The sequence below is a fragment of the Notechis scutatus genome, chromosome 6, assembly GCF_049901735.1.
Source record: "Notechis scutatus isolate UNSWTSFEM ecotype Mainland chromosome 6, rNotScu1.2, whole genome shotgun sequence".
Lineage (NCBI taxonomy): Eukaryota > Metazoa > Chordata > Lepidosauria > Squamata > Elapidae > Notechis > Notechis scutatus.
In genome coordinates this window covers 54,835,119-54,860,261 of record NC_142014.1, presented here as the reverse complement: position 1 = coordinate 54,860,261, position 25,143 = coordinate 54,835,119, and the positions used below count along the sequence as shown (strand labels likewise).

Genomic DNA, 25,143 nt, shown 5'->3' with positions numbered 1-25,143 from the left:
GATACTTCTGTTATTGGCAGCACTTCACAGAAAAGAAAGGTGGGTGCTTATCTTGGGGGACTGTTTGAGATTAATTCCAGCTGGGAATGAAAACAATTCCCAGCGTTGCAATAAAATAAGTCTTGTTTTTAAAATAAGTGTGTACGTAATTACAGTTTAGGAAGCCTTGGTCAGAACACATGAGCCGGATGTGTCACGGGCTGGCCATGCCCACGCCTGGTTTAGCAAATGGAAAAAAAGCCCTGATACATCTTGTGACACCTTTGTGACAACATGAGTTTGACACCCCAGCACTAAGTAGTCATGGTGCTAATTAACAGATTTGCTATACCTAAGACCCAAAACATGAATTGATCCAAAGCATGAAAAGCAGTATTTGGATCTGGATTTGCATGATATATTTTTGATGGAGAATTTACATCCAAATTTACAGATACTCCTCAATGCACAACCATTCATTTCGTGACCTCTTGAAGATACAACAGCACTGAAAAAAACGATTTCCTATCATGGACTTAGACAGAATGATGACTATAATGTCGCTGAAGATCCCGCAAGGACAGATAGGCTTCTGAGGAACTTGGGATCTGGCTGGAGGATGCAGTTCTGCAGATATCATTGGATTGGCCTTGATTTGAAAACATGAACCTGTTATTTCCCATAACATTGTTAGATAACTCTTCATTTCTGAGTAATTCTATTCTATCAGTATTGTGGCTAAATGATTTTGGCTCACTTAAATCATCTATGGAATACTGCTCAGGGGGTTTTGAAGACAAGACAAGAGGAATTCCCTCTTCTGTGTTCTCATTCTGGTCTACAGCTGTTGCTATTGGGAAGTCGCCCCCTGATGGAAGACTGCCTGTTGAATAACCTTGAAGAGAAGTATCATTTTCCTGGTTTGTCATGATGTTGGTAGATGATGGGAAGTTGTGACTCGCTTTATGGAGCTCTTTGTGGAAATAGGAATCACTATCTTCACTACGAGCCAGAGCATCGTAGGTAAAATACACCTTGCAGGAATCAATCTCAAGGGAATCAAGATGATGGAAAAAGAAATAGCCACGGTTCGTAAAGCAGCTGCTTGAGGAGTGTCCACTGGTCTCTGTTATGTCTTCAATATTTGTGAAGTATTGCTTAGGAGGGAGAAGGTAGGACTTCTTGCTGCAACTTTGCATTATCTCTAACATAGAGACAATGGGAGCTTCAGCTGTAACATGGAAGGAAGTAATGGATGCTGGGGAGGACAACCACTTCTGCTGGTTGGAAAAGTACAGAAAGGGGGATTAGTATTCAAAATGAGCTGCAGTGCAGACTTCATACCTTAACATATAGCTGCTCAAGAACTTTTATTCCATTCCCACAAGCAATTGAACTGTAACATATCTGTCTGGTATATTTCATAGATAATAATATCAAGTGCCATATTTCCCAAGAGCAACCTCTCCCAGCCTAGTGTCTTCCAGATATTTTGACTCCAGCTAGCATGGTCATAACTAGAAGATCCTGGAATGGAGAAGACTGAAATAGGACAACTTTGTATTTGAAATTTAAATTTAAGCTTGCTACAAGAAACTGGTCAAGTGTCCGTTAAAGGAAATGCATGGGAAATAAGAATAGAAATGAATTCAAGGTGGCTGGACTTAGATCACTTGCAAGGGTGAAGGGACTCATGACTTAAGATATATTTGACCTCTCCCTTGGCCTCAGCCTTGTCATCTCCTACAATCTCTTTCTTCTAAAAGTGAAGTAAAGTGACTTCACTCCCCTCTACAGTCTCTTTGACGCTTCTAAAAGCCATTTAATGACTGACAGAGGAGGCTAAGAGGTGATGGGAAATTCTTCATAACATTTTCCTAAATCAAATGGCCCTTCCTTTATTACACTAAAGTAGATAAAAGCAACTATGTATACACTTATACTTATTATCTTGTAAACAATTGGCAAATCAAATAAATAAATAAATAAAATAAATAAATCATTTTTACTCTCATTGTGAATGGATGTTCTCACTGAGGTAATTGCTATGCAGCACATTAACTTTATTCTTCTCTTCTCTCATTGACATCTATACATAGGATGTTCCCTGGAGCTTTTAAGTTTCCTAAACCTTAAACCAAACTAAAATATGTGAATTAAATGATTTGCAAAAAAGGGGGATACCTGATGATTTTGGACACATTTAACACAGAATTGACCAGATTTGCATTTTTAAATACGTAAATGTGCAGAACAGCTTTTAATTAGATTGCTAACATTTATTCTGCAAATATGGGTAGATATCTTAATGTTACCCTTTCATTTTGTGTACATGCGAAGGAATACATTGTGAAATTAACTTCTAATCCATTTAGAAAAATAAAAACTGTTTGTGATGCAGATGTACTGCATATTGATGACATTAAAAAGACACTTTTTAGAATGCCTATGCATTCTAACAGCTATCTTAGGGCCTTTAACTTTACTGAAGTGGGGAATGTTGGCCTTTACCTTATTCTAAGTGCTAAATGTTATTTGAATAGTGTTGTTGGCAAGGAAGGGAGGCAATTTCCCTTTTTTGTTTCAGTTTTGTTTCAGAAGAGAAAAGCAAAGGTTAAACATTTCCTATTACTCTGATAAAAATTAAAACAGCAGCATTGGCTTCCCAGTTTAGTTTATTTTTATTATATTTTTTCAGCCAAACATGTGGTTTGACCTAAATTTTGAAAGTGACGTTTTGAATATTATACATAATTTTGATTGCTTTGATTTTATCAGACAGTTGACCTTTGTCATCTATTACAGACTCTTATTATGCTAGTGGTAGTGACATAAGTACAACTTTAATAGTCACTATACTCTCCAAGTAAAGTGTTCCTGCAGAATGTTTTGATTCTGTACTATTTAGAGCTAGAAACTACACTTAAAAATAAAGCATGTCCATATATGACAAGGGGGGGATGAGAAGGAAGGGCTAGAAAAAGCTCATCCTCCTGAATTTATTAATTGCATTGCTAATTTGCTAATATGATAGGTTGATATTGAAGATGTATTTTGATCTAAATACATACACCCAAGTAAAATGTAGGGATGTATGAGAATTACACACAACCCATTTCAAAGTTCTCCAACAGTTTGGAGAATCCCAAAATATATAGAAATTTGGATACTTCAAAATTGTACAATTAATTCAAAATCATTGATAAAGTAGCACTAGTTACAAAAATGCATACAATGTGGGTAAATATTTATTTAGCCTTTTTTTCTTGATAAGTATATATACAATTTTAATAAAATCAGTAATATTGATAAAACTAAATAAGATAATTGCCTACTGCTAAACAAATATCAACATTCAGTTAGTAAAGAATAAACAGATTTGTTTATTAGGGCTACACTGATTTCACCAAGAATCAGTGATTACAGTGTACTGTATCTGTGATCACTAATTTAAGGAAAATCATTATTGTACAATATTTACATTATTTAAAATAATGTAAATTATTTTACAATTTATTTTGTGCATAATAAAGACATAATTATGTTGATTCTCCATTTATTTGGTAGTAATAAATATTACTTATTAACAATAGTATTGCTAAATTTCATCTTAGGTTAATTATTTAATCCTGCACCTAGATGTTACTCTATGTGCAGTGAGAAGCATGCATCAGGTTAAATCTAGCCTATTTTCTCTTTTCCAAATAGAAGTCAATTTCTAATCCCCCATCCCACCTCCATACCTGGATATCTCCTCCATGGATACCACTGAGAGATGGAAAGAACTTAGCTGGATTTGGCAAATTGATATTAAACTTCTTTCTAAATCTAAAGCAAGCATATTTTGGAAGAGAATGAAAAGTACTGTAAGTATGAGTTTGGAGAACAGTCACAAGCAAGCACAGAAACAGCAGATTTGGATCAAAACAGTAAATTTCTCTATTTTTGCATATTTTTCATAATGCTTTAGAGCAAGGGTGTCAAACTTGCGTAGTCATGGCATCATCATATGATGCATCACTATTCCCCCCCTTCACTAAACCAGGTGTGGGCATGGCCAGTGCATGATGCATCTGGCCCACGGACTGTGAGTTTGACAGCCCTGCTTTAGAGGTTGGGTGTTGTTATTTTTGGGCTAATCCTGTTAAATAGTAGCAAACTGTAGTATGGGTTTCTCAAATGTATTTATAATGTTGTTCTGGTTTCTAGACTGAGATAGCCATATTTCCTGATGGTGGCTATCCAACTTCACAATAATGAGAAATTACAAATTCTGCAGTATAAGATTTCAGAACTTCAGAAAAGTGAATTATTTTTTCATTAGACAAAAGTTAAATACAAACTATATTCAGAATTAAAAGATGTAATCTAGTGGAACAAAGTACAAAATGTTGCAGCACTTACTTTGTCACAAAAGGTGAAGGGAAGATAAAGATCTAAATTTTCCCAATATTCATTATTATTTTAAGAAACAACTGACCATATTTGCTAGTATGGTTCTTTAGATGGGCTAGGCTTCTATTTCCTAAGTATGCTAATTAGGGATAGTAGGACCTGGACTCCAAAATATATGAAGGGCAGCAACTAAAGGTTGGTGATGATCACTTATGTTTACACTCATACTTTGATCTTATTTATCCTATATGTTGCCAAAACTTTCTTCTGTTTCACATAGCAAAGAAACATTTAAATCATATGATTTCATGCAATTGAACAGATATGATGATAGAGACCACATTTTTATTCCTTAATGGAGCTGTCCCTTATATGACTCCATATGCATTGGGCTACAGCTCCCACATCTGGACCACATCAACCGCTTTAGAATGTCCATCATAATAATCAACCTGGATTCCCAAAGGTGGATTCTTCTGTGTAGTGCTTTCTGAAATCTTTTTTCAAGAGGAAATTGGACTTTCTGTTTTTTCTTTGAAGACGTTTCACTTCTCATTTTCAGTTCTGACTGGATGGTGAGGAAATGGAAGGATCCATCATCCAGTTAGAGCTGAAGAAGCTTCTTGGATGAGAAGTGAAACGTCTTCAAAGAAAAAACAGAAAGTCCAGTTGCCTCTTGAAAAAAGCACCTTTAGGACAACCATGACCTGGATGACTGAGAATCTCCATAGACATTTGCTTTTTGAAATGTTCATGTAGTCACACAAACTAATGTGATCATACTGTCAATCAAGAAAGTGTTACAGAGAATAGTCTCTGAGGAAATCCCCCCGTAAATATAAGAAAAAGTGTGTGCTAAGCATGCAGGGCATTTTTGATTCAAATAAAAGAATGGCCAAGCATCCTTGCCTGTCAGTACATACAGAGCCGTGGTGGCACAGTGGTTAGAATGCAATACTGCAGGCAACGTCTGCTGACTGCCAGCTGCCAGCAGTTCAGAAGTTCGAGTCTCATCGGCTCAAGTTTGACTCAGCCTTCCATCCTTCCAAGGTCGGTAAAATGAGGACCCAGATTGTTGGGGGCAATATGCTGACTCTGTAAAACCACTTTGAGAGGGCTGTAAAGCACTGTGAAGTGGTATATAAGTCTATTGCTATTTTCAAAAATAAATAAAACTTTTCTGTCTTTAAATGGACCCCTTAATTTATGTATGAATACATCTTATCAATTTGAAATTTTGCCAAAGTAGAAACCTACATTAATGGACCTGGAGACAATGCTCTTCATAAAACTAGCAATAGGACAAAAGTAAATTTTCAGCTCACTTTTACCGTTTTGATGCTGAAGATACAATCACCAAGAAAATGATGAAGATGAGAATGATGATCCCGGCAATGGATACAATAACTGGAAGGAGTTGTGATGCTCCAAAAACAACCAGAAACAAATAAGTAGAAATTAGCTATTTGTTGAGGATAAGGTGATCTTATCTGGGTGTACAGCTCAATACAACACTGCAGACTTGAGTTTTTGTTTAATGAATAAGAGGGAAATAACTTTTTATAAGTTATAAGTTATTGCTTTTCTAATTATTTTCTAATTATTCTGGTCTTGCTTTTCCTTCAAATAGTAGAAGATACAATGTTTCTTTCTACCACTTACATCCCTATCGGAGATAAATGTTGTTTGCTCCAAACCATCCTATGAGTTGATTGAAGATCTGAACTGGTCCCCTTGGCCCTATTTTGGTATACAGCAGCCCTCCCTAATGTGCATCATGATCCTTACAGAAAACTCATCAGGCTCTTCGTTGTTTTTGAGATTAACCACCTCCGCAATAAAAATTAGTATGAGATGTGGTAAAGGGAAGCACTAATCTTCAGCACAAGCTTTATTTCTAAGAACACTTGCCAAACCCTTCTTCTTCTTCTTTTTTTTAAAGATGATTGGCTGCTACCCTATGCTTTTCATGTTCTATGTTTTGACTGGATTTGTGTTGAACTTATTTTCTGACAATCATCATTGTCTCCTTCCTTGTACATTTATAAGTACTAATTTATTGAGCGTGAGGAACTTATATTCTATCTTTGACTTGAAATAGTTTTATGAACTAGTTACTTGGGTTTGGGTACTATCAGTCTATATCTAACGTAAGTGTTGGAGCCTAGCATTCTGAAGTCAAAGAACTGATTTGCAATTCTAAATCCATCTATACCCAGAGACACCCATGGGAAACAGGAAACCAAAAAAAATCAAGATGGCACCACAACTGGATGACCAAGGCTCTACTTTTGTTACATTTGCCACAGTTGCTACCAGTCTCACTTTTTTACCTCCTCTGTTGACACCCTTGGTTGCGCTAGCTTTAGGATAAAAATAGCAACTATTGTGTGAAAAAATGAAATGCACATTGAAGCTAATATTTGTTTATTAGATTTATATCCCACTGTTCCTTCAGGAATCAATGGCAATAGCATATCAACTCCATTTATTTTTTGTCCGCATCAACAATTCTTTAGGATTGGTTGAACTATTTCTTAGTTCAATATTTTCAGTGACCTTCCATGTCTGAAGAAAGATTTGAACTTGTGTTTGTCCTAGTTCAATCCTAACCCAACACATAACCATTATATCATAATTGCTCTGATAAATTACAGATGTATCCTGTAGTCCCAAAAGTTGGGAACCCATTCTGAAAAAGTATACTGATTAAAAATTCCTCATGAGACCTTTTGTGTCCTGAAGCAAAAGGTCTGAATCCAATCTTTGACACATCTGACATTTAGCAGTTTTTGAATGCAAAAGTTTAAAAGAGGCACATTAACATCATGTGGCTCAACTACTCTTTTTTCCAGCTCATGCTGAAGCCTGAAAAAGACTGGCTGTTTTAATTAACAGCAGAGAGGTGCTGTGTGTGTGTGATCCAGTCAGAAGCACTTCCTAATTCAGATTTTAATTTAAGTTTGTTTTGTTTAATGGAAGTGTTTTTAGAGACGTTGCTTTAAAATAATGTTCACTGCTTTGTTTTATAGAATATGTTAGGATTATAAACCATCTAAACCATATGGAAGATGGCACTATATGAATATTATAATAAATACATTTCTGAAGTGTGTTCATTCCTAAGAAAAAGATTGTGAACATGGACTAAAAATCTCAAGTGTATAAATGCAATATTTTAAGAAAACTAGGCTTTTGAGTAAACATCTGCAAGAGTAGTCAGGCATGAAATTGTCCCTAATTTTGCATGTGTGAGATGTATGTGCCCATTCAACATGCTGTACATTAAATTGTAGATTTGTTTGTTTGCCTGAAACTTCCCTCCAACATTCTAACTCATATGTGCATCACCAGATTTCTTATTTAAAATTCTTTTTAAAGTCAAGCATTATTGTTAAACATTATTCTTAAGACTTCTACTTATGTCCTTGAGACTTATCATCTCAACAGGTTCTCTAGAGATGACCCAAGCCTTCTATTATGCGCCTTACCTTCAGGATCTGTCCTCCATCTTAAAGGAGGCGTGCTCCATCTGCTCCATACGCTTTTGTAAAATCCAATCCCTTTTACTTTGACACGAATGGCCGCCTCAAACATTGTGTCAGGAGAAAGGTTCTCAATTACTAGCCATTTCTGATCTTGAGTTATGGGCAGGATTGTGTCATTCTGCAAAATGAAATCAAAAGTAATGATATTTGACATGTGTAGTTGTAGTATATATAACATTTGCATATTTCCCACCAAAATATGATGTAGAATCCATAGCCCTATAGCAGGGGTCTTCAAACTTGACAGCTTTAAGACTTGTGGACTTCAAGTCCCAGGAATTCTGGGAGTTGAAGTCCACAAGTCTTAAACTTGCCAAGCTTGAAGACTCTTGCCCTATAGCTATAGGTCTTAAGGCGTAAAATATATCCCTCCCACCTTTAAATATTCCTGCTTTGGCCACTCTAATGATACTACTGCAATACTAGCTATAGATTTCAGTGACTGGAAAACATACACAGAAGCATACATACACATACAAAAATACACAGTGCAACTAATTGACTACAAGAAGACTGCCCAACCTACAGTGGCTTCTAGACAGACTTATCTTCTCCATATATGTTAGGCTACAGTTCACACCAAACCTGGGTATTATAGGGATGTAACACATTTCAACTGTGCTCAATTAGAGAATTCAGTTCCTTCTGAATTTGTGGTGTATCTCCATGAATACAATAAACCTCACAAACTAATATTATATAAATAATGCACCACTTCTATTTTTAAAATTTGCAATAACTAAAGATGCATCTTATCAAGATTAAAATTGGAAAAATGTTCCTTTTTTACCACTGAAAGGTCCTTCCACCAAGGAGCACCAAGGTTTTATTCATAGTTCTCCCCATTGTCCCATTTCATCTTCCTAGCAACCTTGCAAATTAAGATGAGCTAGATCACCCTGAAGGCTTCAAAGTATAAGTGGGGATCAGTAGCATTTGGGGGTGCAGGAGGATATAAAAGAAAAACCAAGGCAGCTGAAGCAGCATGACCAAAGCCTTGCTCCCTTTATCAGTATGTCAACTCTTATGGATCCCATTGGTGAAGTTTTGAAACTGGATATCTCTTGTATCAATTCAGGCTAGGCAAATATGTCAGCTTTTAATTTTTCCAAGTTTTACAACCAATACCTTGGCTTATACATTGTATGAAGCCCTTACTGCGGATTTAGCAGATTCAACTTGACAATTAAGTCACAATTGATTAGAATTTGACAACTAAGTAACCTTAAATCTTGATTTATAAATCACAATATCTGGGTTAACATATATGAACCCAGCCAACTGACCAGCTGAAGATGTCTCAAAAACATCTTCAATCTCTTCTTGCATGAGGCCATGGTCCCATCATGTTTTAAGACTGCAATCTTTGTACAAGTACCCCAAAACCCCGTATAATTACATGCCTTAATGATTACCATCCAGTCACAGTCACTTCCATTATGATGAAATGTTTTGAAAGATTAATAAAGCACTATATGTTTTCATGCCTTCTCCCTACATTTAACTCATTACGGTTTGCCTATTGAAAGAACCGCTCTATAGAAGATGCATTTTCCTGTGTGCTTCATCTTAGCTTGGCACACCTGGAGGAGAAGTATACTCATGTGTGAATGCTGTTTGTTGATTTTAATTCGGTATTCAACACAATCATTCCTCAGCATTTCGTGAACAAACTGAGCCTATTAGGTTTTAATACTCCTATATGTAATTGGATACTGGATTTCCTTATTGATGGGCCCCAGTTTGTGCGAGTTGGAAGAAAAGCTTCCAACTCCACCTACTTGAGCAGAGGTTCCCACAAGGCTATGTCTTGAGTCTGCCTACTGTTCACCTTGACGACCCATGACTGCTGTGCCAAATCTGCTATGAATCATAATGTGAAGTATGCAGATGACACAGCAGTGATGGGTCTTATCCAGGACAACAGTGAAGATGCTTATAGGGAAGTGGTGAAGGTTCTGGTGGACTGTGCAATAAAAGTAACCTGGTTCTAAATGTGAATAAAACAAAGGAGATTAGTGTAGATTTTAGAAAGAGATGGCATAGACATACTCCACTCAGTACCAAGGATGCAACTGTAGATGTGGTCAATAGTATTAAGTATCTGGGGGAGCAGATAACTAACAATCTGAATTGGTCTCTACACACATCATCCTTAGCGAAGCATGGTTTGGTGGCAGTAGTGGCTCAGATAAAAAGTCCATATAGAGAGTGGTAAGGACAGCCGAGAAGATTATAGGAAGCTCAATTCTTGTTATTCAGGATACTGCTTATAAGTGCTATGTGCTTAGAGTTCAAAGCATTGTTAGAGACCTCACACACCCACTTTACTGTCTGTTTCTGTTGCTCCCTTCTGGGAGGAGGTTTCAAAGTATTTCTAGCAGGACGACCAGATTGTGTAACAGCTTTGTTCCCTATGCCATCCATCTGGTAAACTCGCAAGATTCGTTTTTCTTGCCACGTACATGTATACATCCAAATTGTGTTGTTTCTCTGTGTCATATAAAATGTGTGGGTCATATACTATATGTGTACAAAATGCATAATTTTGTATTTATTTATTTTGTCATGTTCATGTAGTATATATTGGAGGTGGTGACCCTTTGAGAGCTGTGTGCATGTGAAATTTTATTTTAATATATGCCAATTAGTGTATATTCAAAATGACAACACAATTATTCTAACTGTGATTTATTCATCAAAGCATGGTTAAGTATAGAGCAGCTTAGACTGGTATGTAAAGTAAGCCAAAAATGTGGGCTGCAGCCGATTGTTATCAAGCTTCAAGAATAGTTGATATTTCTTCCATGCCTTTGTACTTGTACAGTATTATTTTGTTTTCCTACACTATATTGCTTATAATTTTATTGTGTGTCCAAAGCAGAATTGCAGAATAAAAAATAACCAGGGGTATCAAAGTTGTTGCATTCCACAAAGAAATATTCCTGCTTACCTCACCAGGAGAAATTGCTCTATACCGAATTTCATATTCCAGTTTTCCATTTAGGTAGTGGGAGACAACACAAAGTGTCCACGTTAAATTGTAGGAAGGCTTGTGGGCATTTTCCAGTTGAAAGTTGCAAGGAGGCTGAAGCTGGACTATTTTTGAAAGCAAAAAATAAATTGATAACTAACTTTCTTAATATCTGTATATTTTAAATCTTGTGGCTATCACAAACTTCAATAAGGATAAAATTATTTTCTGACCACTTCCCCCATTTCTGAGTAAAGTTGGCCACAAAGCAGCAGTCCAACAGCAAGAGATGTAATTGTCCTAACTACCTAATAAACCTAATTTTTCTCCAATCTACTACAATTATCATTATTAGACAAACAGAGAGTTTGAATTAGAACACTTTGATGGGCAAAGAAGTTTTATCTAGCTAAGAAGCAGAACTGAAATAATACTGCACACTCAGGAATCAAGTGATACTTCCTGTGGTTTGTGGAGCCTTTGTGTAGCCACTTGCTGGGGACATAGTCACAACAGCAAGGAAATGGGGAGGAAGAATGTGCTCATGCTACCCCCTTCTCTAACTCACACCAGTTGTTGCTGGAGCTATCCTAAGAGAAATATTTTTGTGAGTAAAGAAGCCTTGCCACATCAAACAAAATCAAACCAGGGAAACATTTAATGTGTATGTGCACATGTGTGTGACAGGGATTCCTTTTGGGGCTATTGCTTCTATAGACTCAGCCACAACAGCTGCAGTAAGAGAACTAGGAAGAGAGGACTTTTTAAAATCCACCCCCCTCCTCTCTAACTTAGAGCTGTTGCTGCTGGAAACATTTTGGAAGCGCATTTTCTTTGACCGACCCTCCCATTCAAGATGTCAAATGATGTAGTGTTTGCTACTTCCTAAAAAATTACTCATATATCACATTTTCATACTTGCCAATCTCATGATTCTCGGCATGGGCATGGCTTGGTGGCCATGTTATTGGCTGGGCGTGGCCAACTCAATATCACTATATCACGGCACGCATCTCCTCACCTGGCCTCTCAAGACTGTGGGGATGCTGCAACAGTTGAAGTGTGAAAAATGGTCATAAGTCACATTTTTCAGTGCCATTGTAACTTTGAAAGGTCACTCCACACAAGCAAAGTACCAGCAAAGGAGAGGGAAAAAACTCCAGAAAGGAAAGGATTTGTTTTTTTTTCCTTCCCTTCCCTATACTGACAGCTAAGAGACTTAAGCAAGAAATTGAAAAAAAAATCCACTTTGACATTAATAGGCACCTAAGCTGAAAATAAAATGTCAAAGGGATAATAAAGATTTCTGGATACTTAAAAGCTTTTAAAAGCAGGAAAGGAGAGAAAAAGAATAAAAGGGCAGGATCTGGAAAAATGGAGGAGACTGTTTGGAACTAAAAGGAATTTACAGTGAAACCTCAACAAGATTCCTAAAAGATACATTTTAACTGAAACTTGGCAACAAATTAATAGAACCCCAGGAAGGGAAAGTGGCAAAAAGAAGCAAGAAGAAATAGCGTTGGATTATTTGGATTACTTGGTGATTTTTGGATTTTTGGTTATTGCATTTAAATGACTAAAATCAATCCGGTGGTTGTTTAAAAGTGTTTAAAATGGCATCACTCTTAGAAGAACTGAAAATGGAACTTAAAAAATGGAAAGAAGATGCGCAAGAAAGGAGAGGTTCTTTTGGCTTCATATTTCAATTCTTAGAAATGGAGATCTGGAACTATGAGAAACAACAAGAAACGCTTGCAGAACAAGAAGATTGGGACAAAGAAGAAGCCATCTTTAATTATCAAGTAATTTTATGTGGAGGGAAAAAAAGAAAGGGGGGAAAGAGAATGAAAAGTTTAAGATTTGAAAAAACAAGCAAAAAAAAAGAGAATAGTTTGAAAAATAAGTATAATATTAGAAAGCAACAGAAGAGGGGATTAGAGAAGAGAGAATTAGAAGTAGAGAGACAAGGGGGTAAAAAGGGGAGGGAGAAGAAGAGGGGGAAGAAGGAAAGGAAAAGAAGTTATAAAGGACAGAAAGAAGATATAGAGAAACAGGGAAAAGGTATAAGAATTGAAAGTATAAGCCTGTTTAGAGATAATGGGTGAAAACCTAATTGTAAAAGGGATTCTGCAAAGGTACATAAGATAGTATTGTTATATTACAAATAGAAATAATCTTAGAAAAATATGATTAAAATGATGGATAAAATATTTATCATAATGTAGTAGAATGTTTGTTTATAAATACATGAAATAAAGTGAATGAGAGAATTAAATTAGGAAAGGATGGGAACATTTTAACTATTATTAATGAAGATGTTAAGATTTTAATGAACATTAATGATAGAATTGAATTGGAATGGAGTAATATATATATATATATATATATATATATATATATATATATATATATATATATATATATATATATATATTACTCCATTCAATTCAATTCTAAATTATATATTTTAAAGAATATAGTATGTATTTTAAGAATGTACCAAGCAGAATTCGATTGGAAGTTATGTATTATATTGAATGCTATAATCTTAAAGGTATACATTGAAGCTTAAATAAGAGTTGAATGGATAAAATTAAAAGATATAAAGGTGTCATACTCCAATTAGTAACTACAGGGGAAAATTTGTTTAATGAGACAAGATAATATGAAATTGAAACAGGACAGACAAAAGTATAAATATAATGATTTGAATTGAGATGAGATAATCAAAAATAAAGTTGAGAAAATTACAAGAGGGGAAAAACTATGTAGAAAATGTAAAACAGTAATAAGATAGAACACAAAAATGAGCATGAAATTGAGTTTGTGTCTGTATGAAGAAGGGATAACCCGGGACCATGCTATTTTCAAAAAAAGATGTTTTATTTGTATTTTTTGTGTGTGTGTGAAAACCCAAATAAAATTTTCAAAAAAAAAAAAAAAGCAGGGAATAAACATCAGTATGGGATCCCGGGCAGGGGGGTGGTCCCAACAGCATCTCCTCAGAGAGAACCGGTTTGGTCTCTGCTGATCTTCAGTGCTACCAGTATGCCAGAACCAGGCCAAACTGGTAGAATAGCACCACTGCTCTGAATGAAGTTAACAGAATTATTACTGGATGCCTCTAGATAAGATCTACCACCTAGGCAACATAGTATGGTCATTATGATGAGTAGCCCTCAAAGATAAGGACAGTGGGAGATGATAGAATTTGAAATTAGAAGATAAGAGATAAATTGAGCTTGTTCCTGGTCTTAATACTATGAGAGCAATATGGATTGTGTAGTCCCTGCACTATTATCTTGATGCCAGATCAGTTAAAAACAAATATTAAAGGAAGACATACATTTGGCAAGTTTTACTGAAATTTGGATAGACAGTTAGCAAGTGGACTTTGATCTAATCATGAGTGTATCAAGTACTTTCCTTTGCTAAAGTGCAACTTTCCTTGCTTGGCACCCTCTAATTATGTTGCAACTATAACTTTCACAGTTCCACTCACATGGCTTTTAACCATGTTGGCTGGATTTCTGAAGGAGCTGTAAGTGTAATATATCTGAAGGACCTCAGAATTGGAAGGTTATTTAATGCCTGTATAACTGGTATTCCTTCGTGAAAAAAATAATGGTGGTCTCAAGTCCTTTCCATAACTTGGGAAACAGCAATAGTTATGCTGAGTCTAATCTGATTCAGCACAAAATTCACAGTGCTCATTATTTCATTTCATCAATGATCCTGGCAGAATGATCATTTGAGCTGTGGGTTTGGATGAGTGTTTCAGTTGCTTTGAGAAGCTACAAGCATTCATTATAGTACTAAATTATGACCTACTTGTGTTTCCTTTTTCTTCTTCTTCACATCATTATTCATTATTTCAGTCCAAAGCTATCATTATCTTTGAGTTTCCACTACCGGTTTAGCAAAGACTGTATTTAACTGGTTGAATGTCTCTCAATGATAGCTAAAATAAAGATAACAGCTGTTGCCTATATGTTACAATGACTGCTATACTTTTTCTCTGGGCGGAACTTAATTTCCATTGCATAATGCTATTTTGGCTACATGAAATATAGCACATGGAATCATAGGAATGGAAAACAGAAAAATATATCATACAATTTAGTGAACTAGCACATGGCAGAGTATCAAATATCTCAAACCAGACATTTTCAACTTACTGATCTTAAATGGTTCTATTCTCTGATTATGAACCTCTGTCCACTTCTCCCCAGTATAGTAAGATACAACCAAGAGAATAGTGTCTGTGACAGTCAAGCTGTAATCCTAAAAACAAATATAGCACTGTTAATTAAGAACAGAATCAGTTATTCAGATGTTGTTGCAAAGAATAGTACATAAAATGAAAGTATGTCAGATGATGTTCTGTAAACTCGTGATAGGTATGGCGATTAAATGTTCTGAAGTAAAATGGGAGATTTACTGTTCAGTTATATAATTTGCAAGGAAACTTTCATACAGGCATACTGTAATATTATAGTGGGTCATCTTCACAATATTATTTTGGGATGCATTTCTGTGTTGTAGCATATGTATGATTTTGTGTGTATGTGTGTTGTGTATCTTGATACAGTCTTCACAATCTCAAAAAAAAGTGACTTTAAATAACTTTACTTAATGTTCCTAGAGTTGGCTTTTATTTATTTTTTTGAAAGCAATGATTTTGATACTGTTACTATAAATTTTGTTTTTTTACGTAGCCTTACAGTAATCTATTCTACATGGACTTTTTGAAGAATGTTTGAAAAGTCTGGTTGGTTCAGAATACTGATCCAGATTTCTATTGAAAGTTATAGGTGACTCATCCCTATTTTTTTAGCATTTTAATTTAATGAAGCTCAGCCTTTACTAGCTTCTGGTTTATTTAGGATGGAAATGTAACCAATTTATTTTAAAGACCTAAATATTTTTTATACAGGGAGCTTAACATTGTGTCTATCTGTTCAATTATTCCAGAGAATCAAGGCCAATATAGGTACGGTATCTAAGTCAAGATTCTTGATAGAAGAGGATGCAATGCAGAGATGAGGCTTCTTCTCAGTTATGAACATATGCTAGCCTGACTCTCCGTTCCATCTCTGATTCCTAATCTGGAATTAGGCCGGTGTTCATAAGAGAGAAATGACTTTATATGAATGAATGAATGAATGAATGAATGAATGAATGAATGAATGAATGAATGAATTCTTTATTGGCCAAGTGTGATTAGACACACAAGGAATTTGTCTTGGTTCACATGCTCTCAGTGTACAAAAAAGGAAAAGATACATTCAAGAATCATAAGGTACAACACTTAATGATAGTCATAGGGTACAAATAAGCAATCAAATCATACTAGGAAACAGTCAATATAAATCGTAAGGATACAAGCAACAGTTACAGTCATACAGTCACAAGTGGGAAAAGATGGGTGATAGGAATGATGAGAGGATTGATAGTAATAGTAATGCAGACTTAGTAAATAGTTGGACAATGTTGAAGGAATTTGTAATGGCATCTTGGTTCTGAATGAATTTCCTTTTCCTGGAACTGTATTTTAACTCCTTTTTAAAAAAGAGATTGTGAAGGCAAATTTTACAACTCTTGATTTTGATAATATTTTGTGTCATATTTTGTGTTATAACTTTCTATTCATTTCTTTTCTCTAATAAATGTTTTGTGGAAATTTGGTAATTTTTTTTAATTGACGGAGAGATCGTGTTTGCATGTTTAATTATACATTTCAACATTATTCTTAATTTATGAATTGTGATATTAAGGTTGAATTCAATTTCTATTAAAATAAGTAAATAAAATCACTCCACAACTGTTAAATCAGTTTTAACTATTATACTCTATATATCCTTAAAAATTTGGTGGCTTTGGTGATAGTTGACATATTCTTTTTTTCCCCTCTGCCAAAGTAAAGAGAATGGATCAAAGTAATATGGAAAAGAATAAGAGTGGTATATAATATCTGAGTTTTCGCATATCAATATCAGTGAACAAGTCAAATTATTATTGAAACAGAAATTTCAGCCCTATATCTTGAAATGTGGCAATTTTAATATGCCAAAATATTCAGCCAAAGGACAAAGAACTTTTTGGTGTTGGAGGTTTAATCACTTTATAGCTGTAAGTTTGCTTCATCAAATACTGCTTTTTCCAGCATGATATACTGAGAAAAACTTTTGTAAAAAGATTGTTCACATTAGCCAGGATTTTGTAAAAGGATTACTCACCTCAAGAATTAGCTTACAGCTCCTTATGCTTGTGCCATTCATTTGACATGTCTTAGGTGGTTTCCTGCAAGGAAGACTTGTCATAAGGCATACAATTTTCTAATTGTAAACAAGTTTACTTTTGAATAACAGCAAATTATAGAACCATACCAACATATTAATGCATAAATTTCAACTGACAAATTTTAATGCATAAATTTAAATATTTTATAAAACTAATAGGCAGGTATAACAAAAGCAAACTCACCACAGCCAACTGGCTGCAGCCAACTTGCCACATCCAGCTTACCACGGGACAATTCAACAAATACAAAAGTTAAATTAATTTTGATGGAACGATGGCCAATAATAATAAAATAAAGTCAATCCAGAAATACAAGAGTTACAATACTTTTGACAAAAACATGGTCACTAACAATAAAAGTAACTGAATGAAAGAATGCAGCATTGAATTGTCCCCTGGTATGTTGTCCTGTGGTGAGTTGGCTATGGCGATTTGGCCATAGTAAATTACTCACAGCAAGTTGGCTGTGGTGAGTTGGCTGTGGTGAGTTGGCTGTGGTGAGTAGACTATGGTGAGTAGATCATGGTGAGTTATCCTAGACCCTTCTCCTAGGGCTCCAGAAAGGTTTTATAGACCTGGCTTTGGTCCCAGGCCTGAGTTCAATGCTTATGATTTTTTTAAGGCCCCTGTTTTGTTTTGCTGATTGTCATTTATTAGATTTATTTGATTATGTGATTTATTATATTATTTTAGTTTGGACAATCTGATTTTATATTTTAGCTGGTTTTGGGTTTTTTCTAGTTTGTACATATCCCAGAATCCACTGGAGTTGAGCAGCTAATATATCTAAATAAAAAAATAGTAAAATAACTCTCAGCATCCACTAGCCAACATGGGGAAATTTGCCAAGATTGAGAAACCTGTTTACAGATTACAACATTGTCAATTGTGTTACAAGTTAACTTGTTAAACTTCTAACCAAAGAGTGACTTAACCAAAAATTAAGAATACTAAAAAAATTGAGCTTGACTATTTCGATGAAGACTATATATGAAAAAGTTTTACTATCAACTCCGAAATTGGTGTTTATCTCTTGGAGTGGTTATTATCCACATTTTGAGAATCTCAGGGACTAATAAAATACTTATAACACAGCAATTGCAAATTATTAAGGTGCAGGGTTGTAAGTATTCAAAGTCAATATTTTCCTAAGAGTATTGAAGACAATGTGCTTGGTGGCTTTATGAAAGTCATTGGAAACTAATATTCTATATATTTCTTTGACAAGACATTAGATGATTTTTTTTCTATTGGTGAATGACTTGATGATACCTAGGACAAGGCAAACTGGTTTTTATCTTCTAAATGCATTTTACTGATTACTTACTCATATTCGACCGAAGCAGTGAGTTGGTATTGCCCTTTCATAGCATTTTTCACAGGGATCCAGGTACAAATGATTGTCTCAAATGAGTCATATAAACAATCCAGATTTGAAGATTCTGTTAGTAGAGAGGTGAAAATCTGTTGGGTCATTTCATTCTGTGTTATGTGAAACTCACTGCGCCAGGAAGTTCTGCTGAGTGGGCAAAAGAAGGCTTATTCCTTTTTTTTTTCCCACTGGATGAGCAGATTTCGTTATTGGAAAAGATATTATGGATATGGCCATCAATGGGCAACACTTTGGTTATGAAATAAATATTCATTACATCATGGGGTACTTCTTTTTTTTTTAACCAATGATAGGTAAACAACTATGTTGCCCTTTACTGTTTTTCTTATAAACTAGTCTGAGATGTTGATTTCAATAACAAATTATATAAAATGTTTCTGGCACTTAGCCTGCTTTTTCTCATGGAAACCTCACAACTAAGCTAGCTCCTGCTTCTATTCCTTCTGGTCTTCCTTGTCATATATAAATTATTAGATTTCCCTTCTCATACTCACTTACTTGAAGCATAGTTTCCTAATTTGGGTTTGGGTCAGAAAGTAGTGGGATAGTTCTGCTTTTTTATAAAAACAAATGTGGGATAAAGCCTCTCCCATCTAACAATCCATTCAATTCAGCCACTTCCCCATTATCCCTGGAACCCTTCTCTCCTCTTCCTTTCATATCACACTGAACAAGAAGAAAGAGTTGAGGCTCAATATCTTTGCACCTTCTGAAGCAAGGGCCCCACTTTCCACCATGATAATTAGTTAGTCTAGTTATATTATCACCCTGTTGCTTAGCTGGGTCCTGCAAGTGAACAGTTAAAAGAACAAGGTGAAAGAAACATCAGCTTCTACTCATTTTGACACCTTCTTTTAAGTCTGAATCATAAGGAGACTGCAAGCAAATGGATCAAAATACTACCATCAGGCAACAAGGTGAAGAGAGTCACTGATTGCATCTTTACTCAGAGATCCCTTTACAAAACATGCAGATGGCTGAACACTGGGTTTAAGGACAGGGGTGTCAAACTGGATTTCTTTGAGGGCAGGATCAGCATTGTAGTTCTCCTCCATGAGCTGGCTGGGGAGAGGAGGAGATGGGATGGATGCTTCCTGCAGCACCCTGCTGGCCAAAATGGGGTGCAGGGGAGCTACAGGTGGCCCCCCCGTGCCCCATTTTGGCCAGCAAAATGCTGCAGGAGGCCATCCAGGCTGAAAATGGGGCACACGGGGGCCGAGTGTGGCCCCCTTGTGCCTGTTTTGGCTGTCAAAGGTACCACTGGCCGATCCATTGCTATTTCCAGGCCAGCCCCGTGGGCCAGATTTAAGCACCCCACAGGCCAGATTTGGCCCATGGGCCTTGAGTTTGACACCCCCGGTTTAGGAAATCTCTTTGGTGAACCATTGAGCCTACAATATTCAGAATATGCTATGGTTTTTGGTTGTATTTTGTACTGGAAAATTGGAATTTCAGGGGCACAACTTAAAAACTACTAAATTAGCATTTGTCCCTGACATGGCTCTAGTGTTCATTCTGAAATATATACAGAAATCAAACTTACTCTGCTTGGCTTCTGATGCTTGGAAGAATGAAATAATATAGAGCAGAATGAGCAGGCCGGTCTCCATAACCACAGATTTGAAAGGCTGGGGGAAATAAAAGAAGCAATCTCAATGAACCTCACCTGCAAAGGTGTGCATATTTCAGTTCACTCACTGACTCTCCCACTTATCCATTTCCTCATTCATTTATTCTCCAGACACATCTGGACATATCGCACAGAATTTGCAATTTGATTTCATTAGTGAGGCCATTCTGTTGAACCTGTTTGATATCTCAACAACTTTGGATAATATCAACATGGATAAGTTATTCGATTTTTTTTCGTGAGGAGGGAGTAGGTTTACTTGTGGGACAATAGTTCTGTTCCTACTTACAGGAACTGTATAAAAAAGTATTTATGCCTTTGAATTCTGACAACTGTTGTATACCATAAGGCTATTTTGTCCTGAGAGATTTTTTTTATCTCTATGAATCTGCTGAGATGGTTATCAATCATTTTTGGGAAAGGAATCATCAATATGTTTGCTCTACTCATCTCAAGTGGAGAATGTGTAGATAGAAGTGAAAACCTTGCTTATTCTCGATGGGTCACTCTGTCTTGGAAATGTTAGATAGAAGATATCTGTGAATGTAAACAACATAATTGGATGTCTCAGTGATCTTTGAGGTGACAAAAACCTAAAAAAAGCTCAGCTAAAAACATTGCTTAAACTAAAATTGCTAAACTATTATTGTCCATCGATTAATAATGCTTAGATTATTGCATCAAGCTTTATATGGGACTATCTTTGTAATTGGTTTGGAAACAGAACTGATATATGTGCATCCATGGAAGCAGGTTCATTGCTATAATTGGTTACCTAGTCAGGTTAATAATTGTACATGTGTTATATAAGGCATTTTTATTGATTGATTTATTCATTAATTTGTACCCCGCCTTTATTATTTTTACAAACAACTCATATCCAACACACCTTTCTCCTTCTATTTTCTCCACAACAATGCAATGAGATGAATTGGGCTGAGAGGGAGCAACTAGTGGAAGGTCACCCAGCTGGCTTTCATGGCTAAGGTTGGACTAGAACTGATGGTCTCCCACCTTCTAGTCTGATGCCCGAACCACTAGACTAAATGGGCTGTTATAGACCTCATTACTGAGATTTTCAGGAGAAACCCAGCTGCGACCACAAAATGCCATATTGCAGTAATTGCACTGAGGCTTTCTCTGTAGTGATGGCTGCTTGCTGGAATGTTCTCTCTAGTGAACCTATGCACCTATTATGCACCTCCTGTTACATTCTTCTTAAGATTTACAATTCACCTAGGCCTTTCTACATGAATGTGCGATAAAGGGTTTTTCTTTTGCTAGCCTTTGTTTTCATTTCCCAGGGTTTCTTTCTCTTGCCTTTTTTTTTTTTTTTTTTAAAAAAAACAACCTTTTTATCATGCATTTATATTTTATAATATCTGCGATTCATTGACATAGGAAGTATCATAAAATATAATAACAACATCGATGACATGGTTCCTAAAAACCATCGGTGTAACTGGAGACCTTAACAGGATACCCCTATTAGGGATAGTATAAGGGGGATACCACATGGGAATGTATATTGGTATTAAAACTTGCTGGGAATTATTTTAGGATTGTATAACTATAAATATATATATGTAAAAAACTGTATGTGAATTATGCTATTATGAACCCTTTCTTTGGAAGATTAAAAACAAGGGAATGGAAATATATTAAAATATATAGATAAATTTTGGCTAAGTAGAAAAGGAAGAAAAACATGATTATTAATGATTATAAGAAAAGTGAAGATAAAATGAGACATAATAAGAAGTTATTTTAGCGATTTTTTTGGAGCGGGATGCTTTAAAATATATACATTTTAAAATATATACATTTGATTATTTAATGTACACTAGAAGTGTATAATGAGAATATTTTATTATGATTTAAGTAGGGGAATGGAAAATTATTAAATTAGATTGAGGGGATATACCATGTGGATCCTAAATATATTGGCTTTATTTTACTTTTACTGTTTTTAGATTGTTTATTATATATTGGCTTAGAGAAAATTAAGGATAATAATGATGTGTAATGTAAAATAAAATAAGTGGTAGGCTGAAAATGGAAATAATAGGGGATAAAGAATTGAAAATTTATGTGTGGATGGAATGGTATTGATATTGAATTAATGAATTGAAATATGAAATGGAAACTTATTTAAAGATGAGTGAAATGGATAATGATTTGAGATGATATTATATAAGATTGATGGAAATGAAAGTATGACTATGTACAAGTGCTATAATCCAGAATCATGTTGCTCACATGAAGAGATGTGTAAAAATAAAAAAATAAAAAAAAAAATAGGGGAAAAAAACACAGGATAACCCTAGACATCAAAATACCATACATTTGTGCCTGCAGAGAAATAGGCACCCTGCTGTGTCTGATTTTTAATTAGAATTAACATTATTTTAACATAAATACTAATTGGGAGGCTGACATGCCAAACAAAGCACCAGACTTCAAGATCAACTTTATTCCTAAGAACGTTTCTGGGCACCACATGGTCTATGTAATTATTTCACATGGGCTCATTAGCTTGGTTGGAAAATAAAATTGTTGAATAATTGCAGCCTGATTCTTCTGCTTAGAAATCAAGAATGGGCAGGGTAACACTTAGTCATAAGAGGAGCTTATTTTAGAAAGCAATTTTGGAAGGCTAAAGGGAGATGGAGAGCATGTTCATCAGTTTACTTACTAGTGAGTTGTTTTGCGAATGGCCATGCCCACCATGGTGGCTCTTTTGTAAATGGACAAAGTCTTCAATGGCAGCCATTTTATAAGTGAATCCAAATGGTTCTCAAAATTCCAAATGGATTTATGTGTTTGCTGCACAAAATGTATAAACCTTCTTAGTCTCCACGATCTGGCAGTGTAAAAATGTATTCATAACCAAAAATACATCAGGTGACATGGCCATAAAGTATCATGAAGTGCCCTTTTCAGACATTTTTTCTGATCAGGAACAGCTTAAAAGATGCTATCCATTGACTATGCAAATGTTCATTGTATTTCACTTCCTGAGTACATTTTCAGTCATTATTCTAATCACCCTGACATTTTCTGTACTCTTGAAGTGGAAAGTTTCTCAAAATGAATTCTTCTTTAAGTAGAAGCTATCTCAAAATGAATGGATTCTACACACCACTTGGTTTTCTTTAGGCAGCTGAGTATTTTCTTTTGAAACCTAGGATTTCTTCAGAGCTGTTTCTTTGTCTTCATCAACAACATATACATAAGGAAACAAAGCAATAGATAACAGGATTCTAGAATTAAGAAGAAGTTGATTCTCTTTTTTATGAATGATAAATAATTTCAGGATATTTTTTTAACAAATTTATCAAATATCAGATTTTGGTATTTTGATATAAACATCAAACTATATGCTAAATCTGAAAAAAAAGGTCTATCTAATTTACTGTATTGACCTCAGAAATCACCCATCAAAATAACCTTTTGGAATGTTTGCCCCCAAAGATGCTGAGAACAGTTTTCAAAAATTGAACATTAAAATGAAATGGAGAACATCCAGAACATCAAAACATAAAAATATCCCTTAGGGATCAAGCCAGTATTATCTTTATCGGGTATTTTGTTTTTCATAATGACCACTCAGATGTCTTTGGTTTGGCTCACAAACAGGAGGCGAAGATATATGTCTCACTTGCTGTTCTCCTGCATTTGGGGATGCATTGCCATCAGCCCAGGGGTAGTCGACTCAAAACTAATATTTCTTGATAACACCTCTTTTCTCCAGGAATTTACTTAATTCCCTTAAAAGCCATTCTGGATAGTGACCTGATATTAAGGACACCCAAATTCAAGGTCACCCTCAGCCATTTAAGATCACTGGGTAGCCTTTTCAATCAGCATTTCTCAACCAAACCCCCTTCATAGAGATTTGTTGAAGGTCAGGAATGGAGCACTACGTGTATTATCTTTTGCTGCAGCACCCAGAACAACATGTTAAAAATCAAACAAATGTATATAAAAAAATAAAGCCAGTTAAAACAGTGTTCATTCATTTGGGTTTGCCTAGCACATGAGGAATCTCTAATTAATACATTCCAATTCTTAATCCTGTTTTTTTGAGAACTTTGAGGGAAGGATGAAGCTGCCAGCTTCATTAAAAGTTTTAAGACACCCTCTCTTAAACTACCCCATTTAACACATGCATCCATTACCTGCTTTTATGATAATCCTCTTCTAGTCTCATGAGTCAGGTTGGAAGTTCAGTGCTGTGTTGATCCTGGTTTTTGGTGTGACATCCCAATAACAATAGCAGCTGCCGGATTATCAGCCTACCTATGTGCTACCATCAGAAAGAAGAATGTTCTGATGCTAAGGCATATTCTCAACCTTTACCTTCACACAGGAAACATCAGAATGAGATGAAGCCTAAAGTGTAAATACTGTGTAAAGTATAAAGTGTTTAAAAGATGACAGTCAAAAAGCCCCAGGCCACATCATAGACCACTTCCGGATTTGTAAAGTGAGAAAATAGAGGTCTGATATCAAAGCTACAATTCAAGATGAAAGTCTGTAGAGATTCTCAGTCATTCAGGTCATGGTTGTTCCAAAGGCAACTGAACTTTCTTGCTTTTTCTTTTGAAGACGTTTCACTTCTCATTCAAGACGCTTCTTCAGCTCTGACTGGATGGTGGGGAATGGAAAGATTTATACTCCTTGCAGACAGCTGGTCACTTGCGTATTTTTAGAGGGTTGAAGCACTTGGAGGTTTATCTGTGATCTTGGATGAGAAGCAAAACATTTTCAAAGAAGACAGTTGGTAACCCTGTGACTATGCAAGCCACTTCTTAAAATGTCCAGATATTCCTCAGTTCTTTCTATCCAGTGACCATTTCACTCTGAGCCGAATTTGGTTGAAAAGAACTCTTTTGAAATTACACTAAAATATTGAAAT

The 25,143-nt window shown here is 35.5% G+C and overlaps 1 protein-coding gene across 1 annotated transcript; it reads right to left on the bottom strand.

The window, feature by feature from the left end:
- On the bottom strand, positions 1-24,626 carry IL2RB (interleukin 2 receptor subunit beta). The gene is made up of 10 exons (XM_087968347.1): positions 24,404-24,626; positions 20,136-20,220; positions 18,527-18,641; positions 17,136-17,199; positions 15,075-15,180; positions 10,876-11,021; positions 7,866-8,040; positions 5,706-5,799; positions 3,723-3,807; positions 1-1,256 (listed from the first exon to the last, which is right to left on the bottom strand). The coding sequence occupies exons 2-10, from the start codon at positions 20,200-20,202 to the stop codon at positions 516-518; spliced, it is 1,593 nt and encodes a 530-aa protein (XP_087824473.1). The 5' UTR covers positions 20,203-20,220; positions 24,404-24,626; the 3' UTR covers positions 1-515.
- Positions 24,627-25,143: the final 517 nt, after the last annotated feature.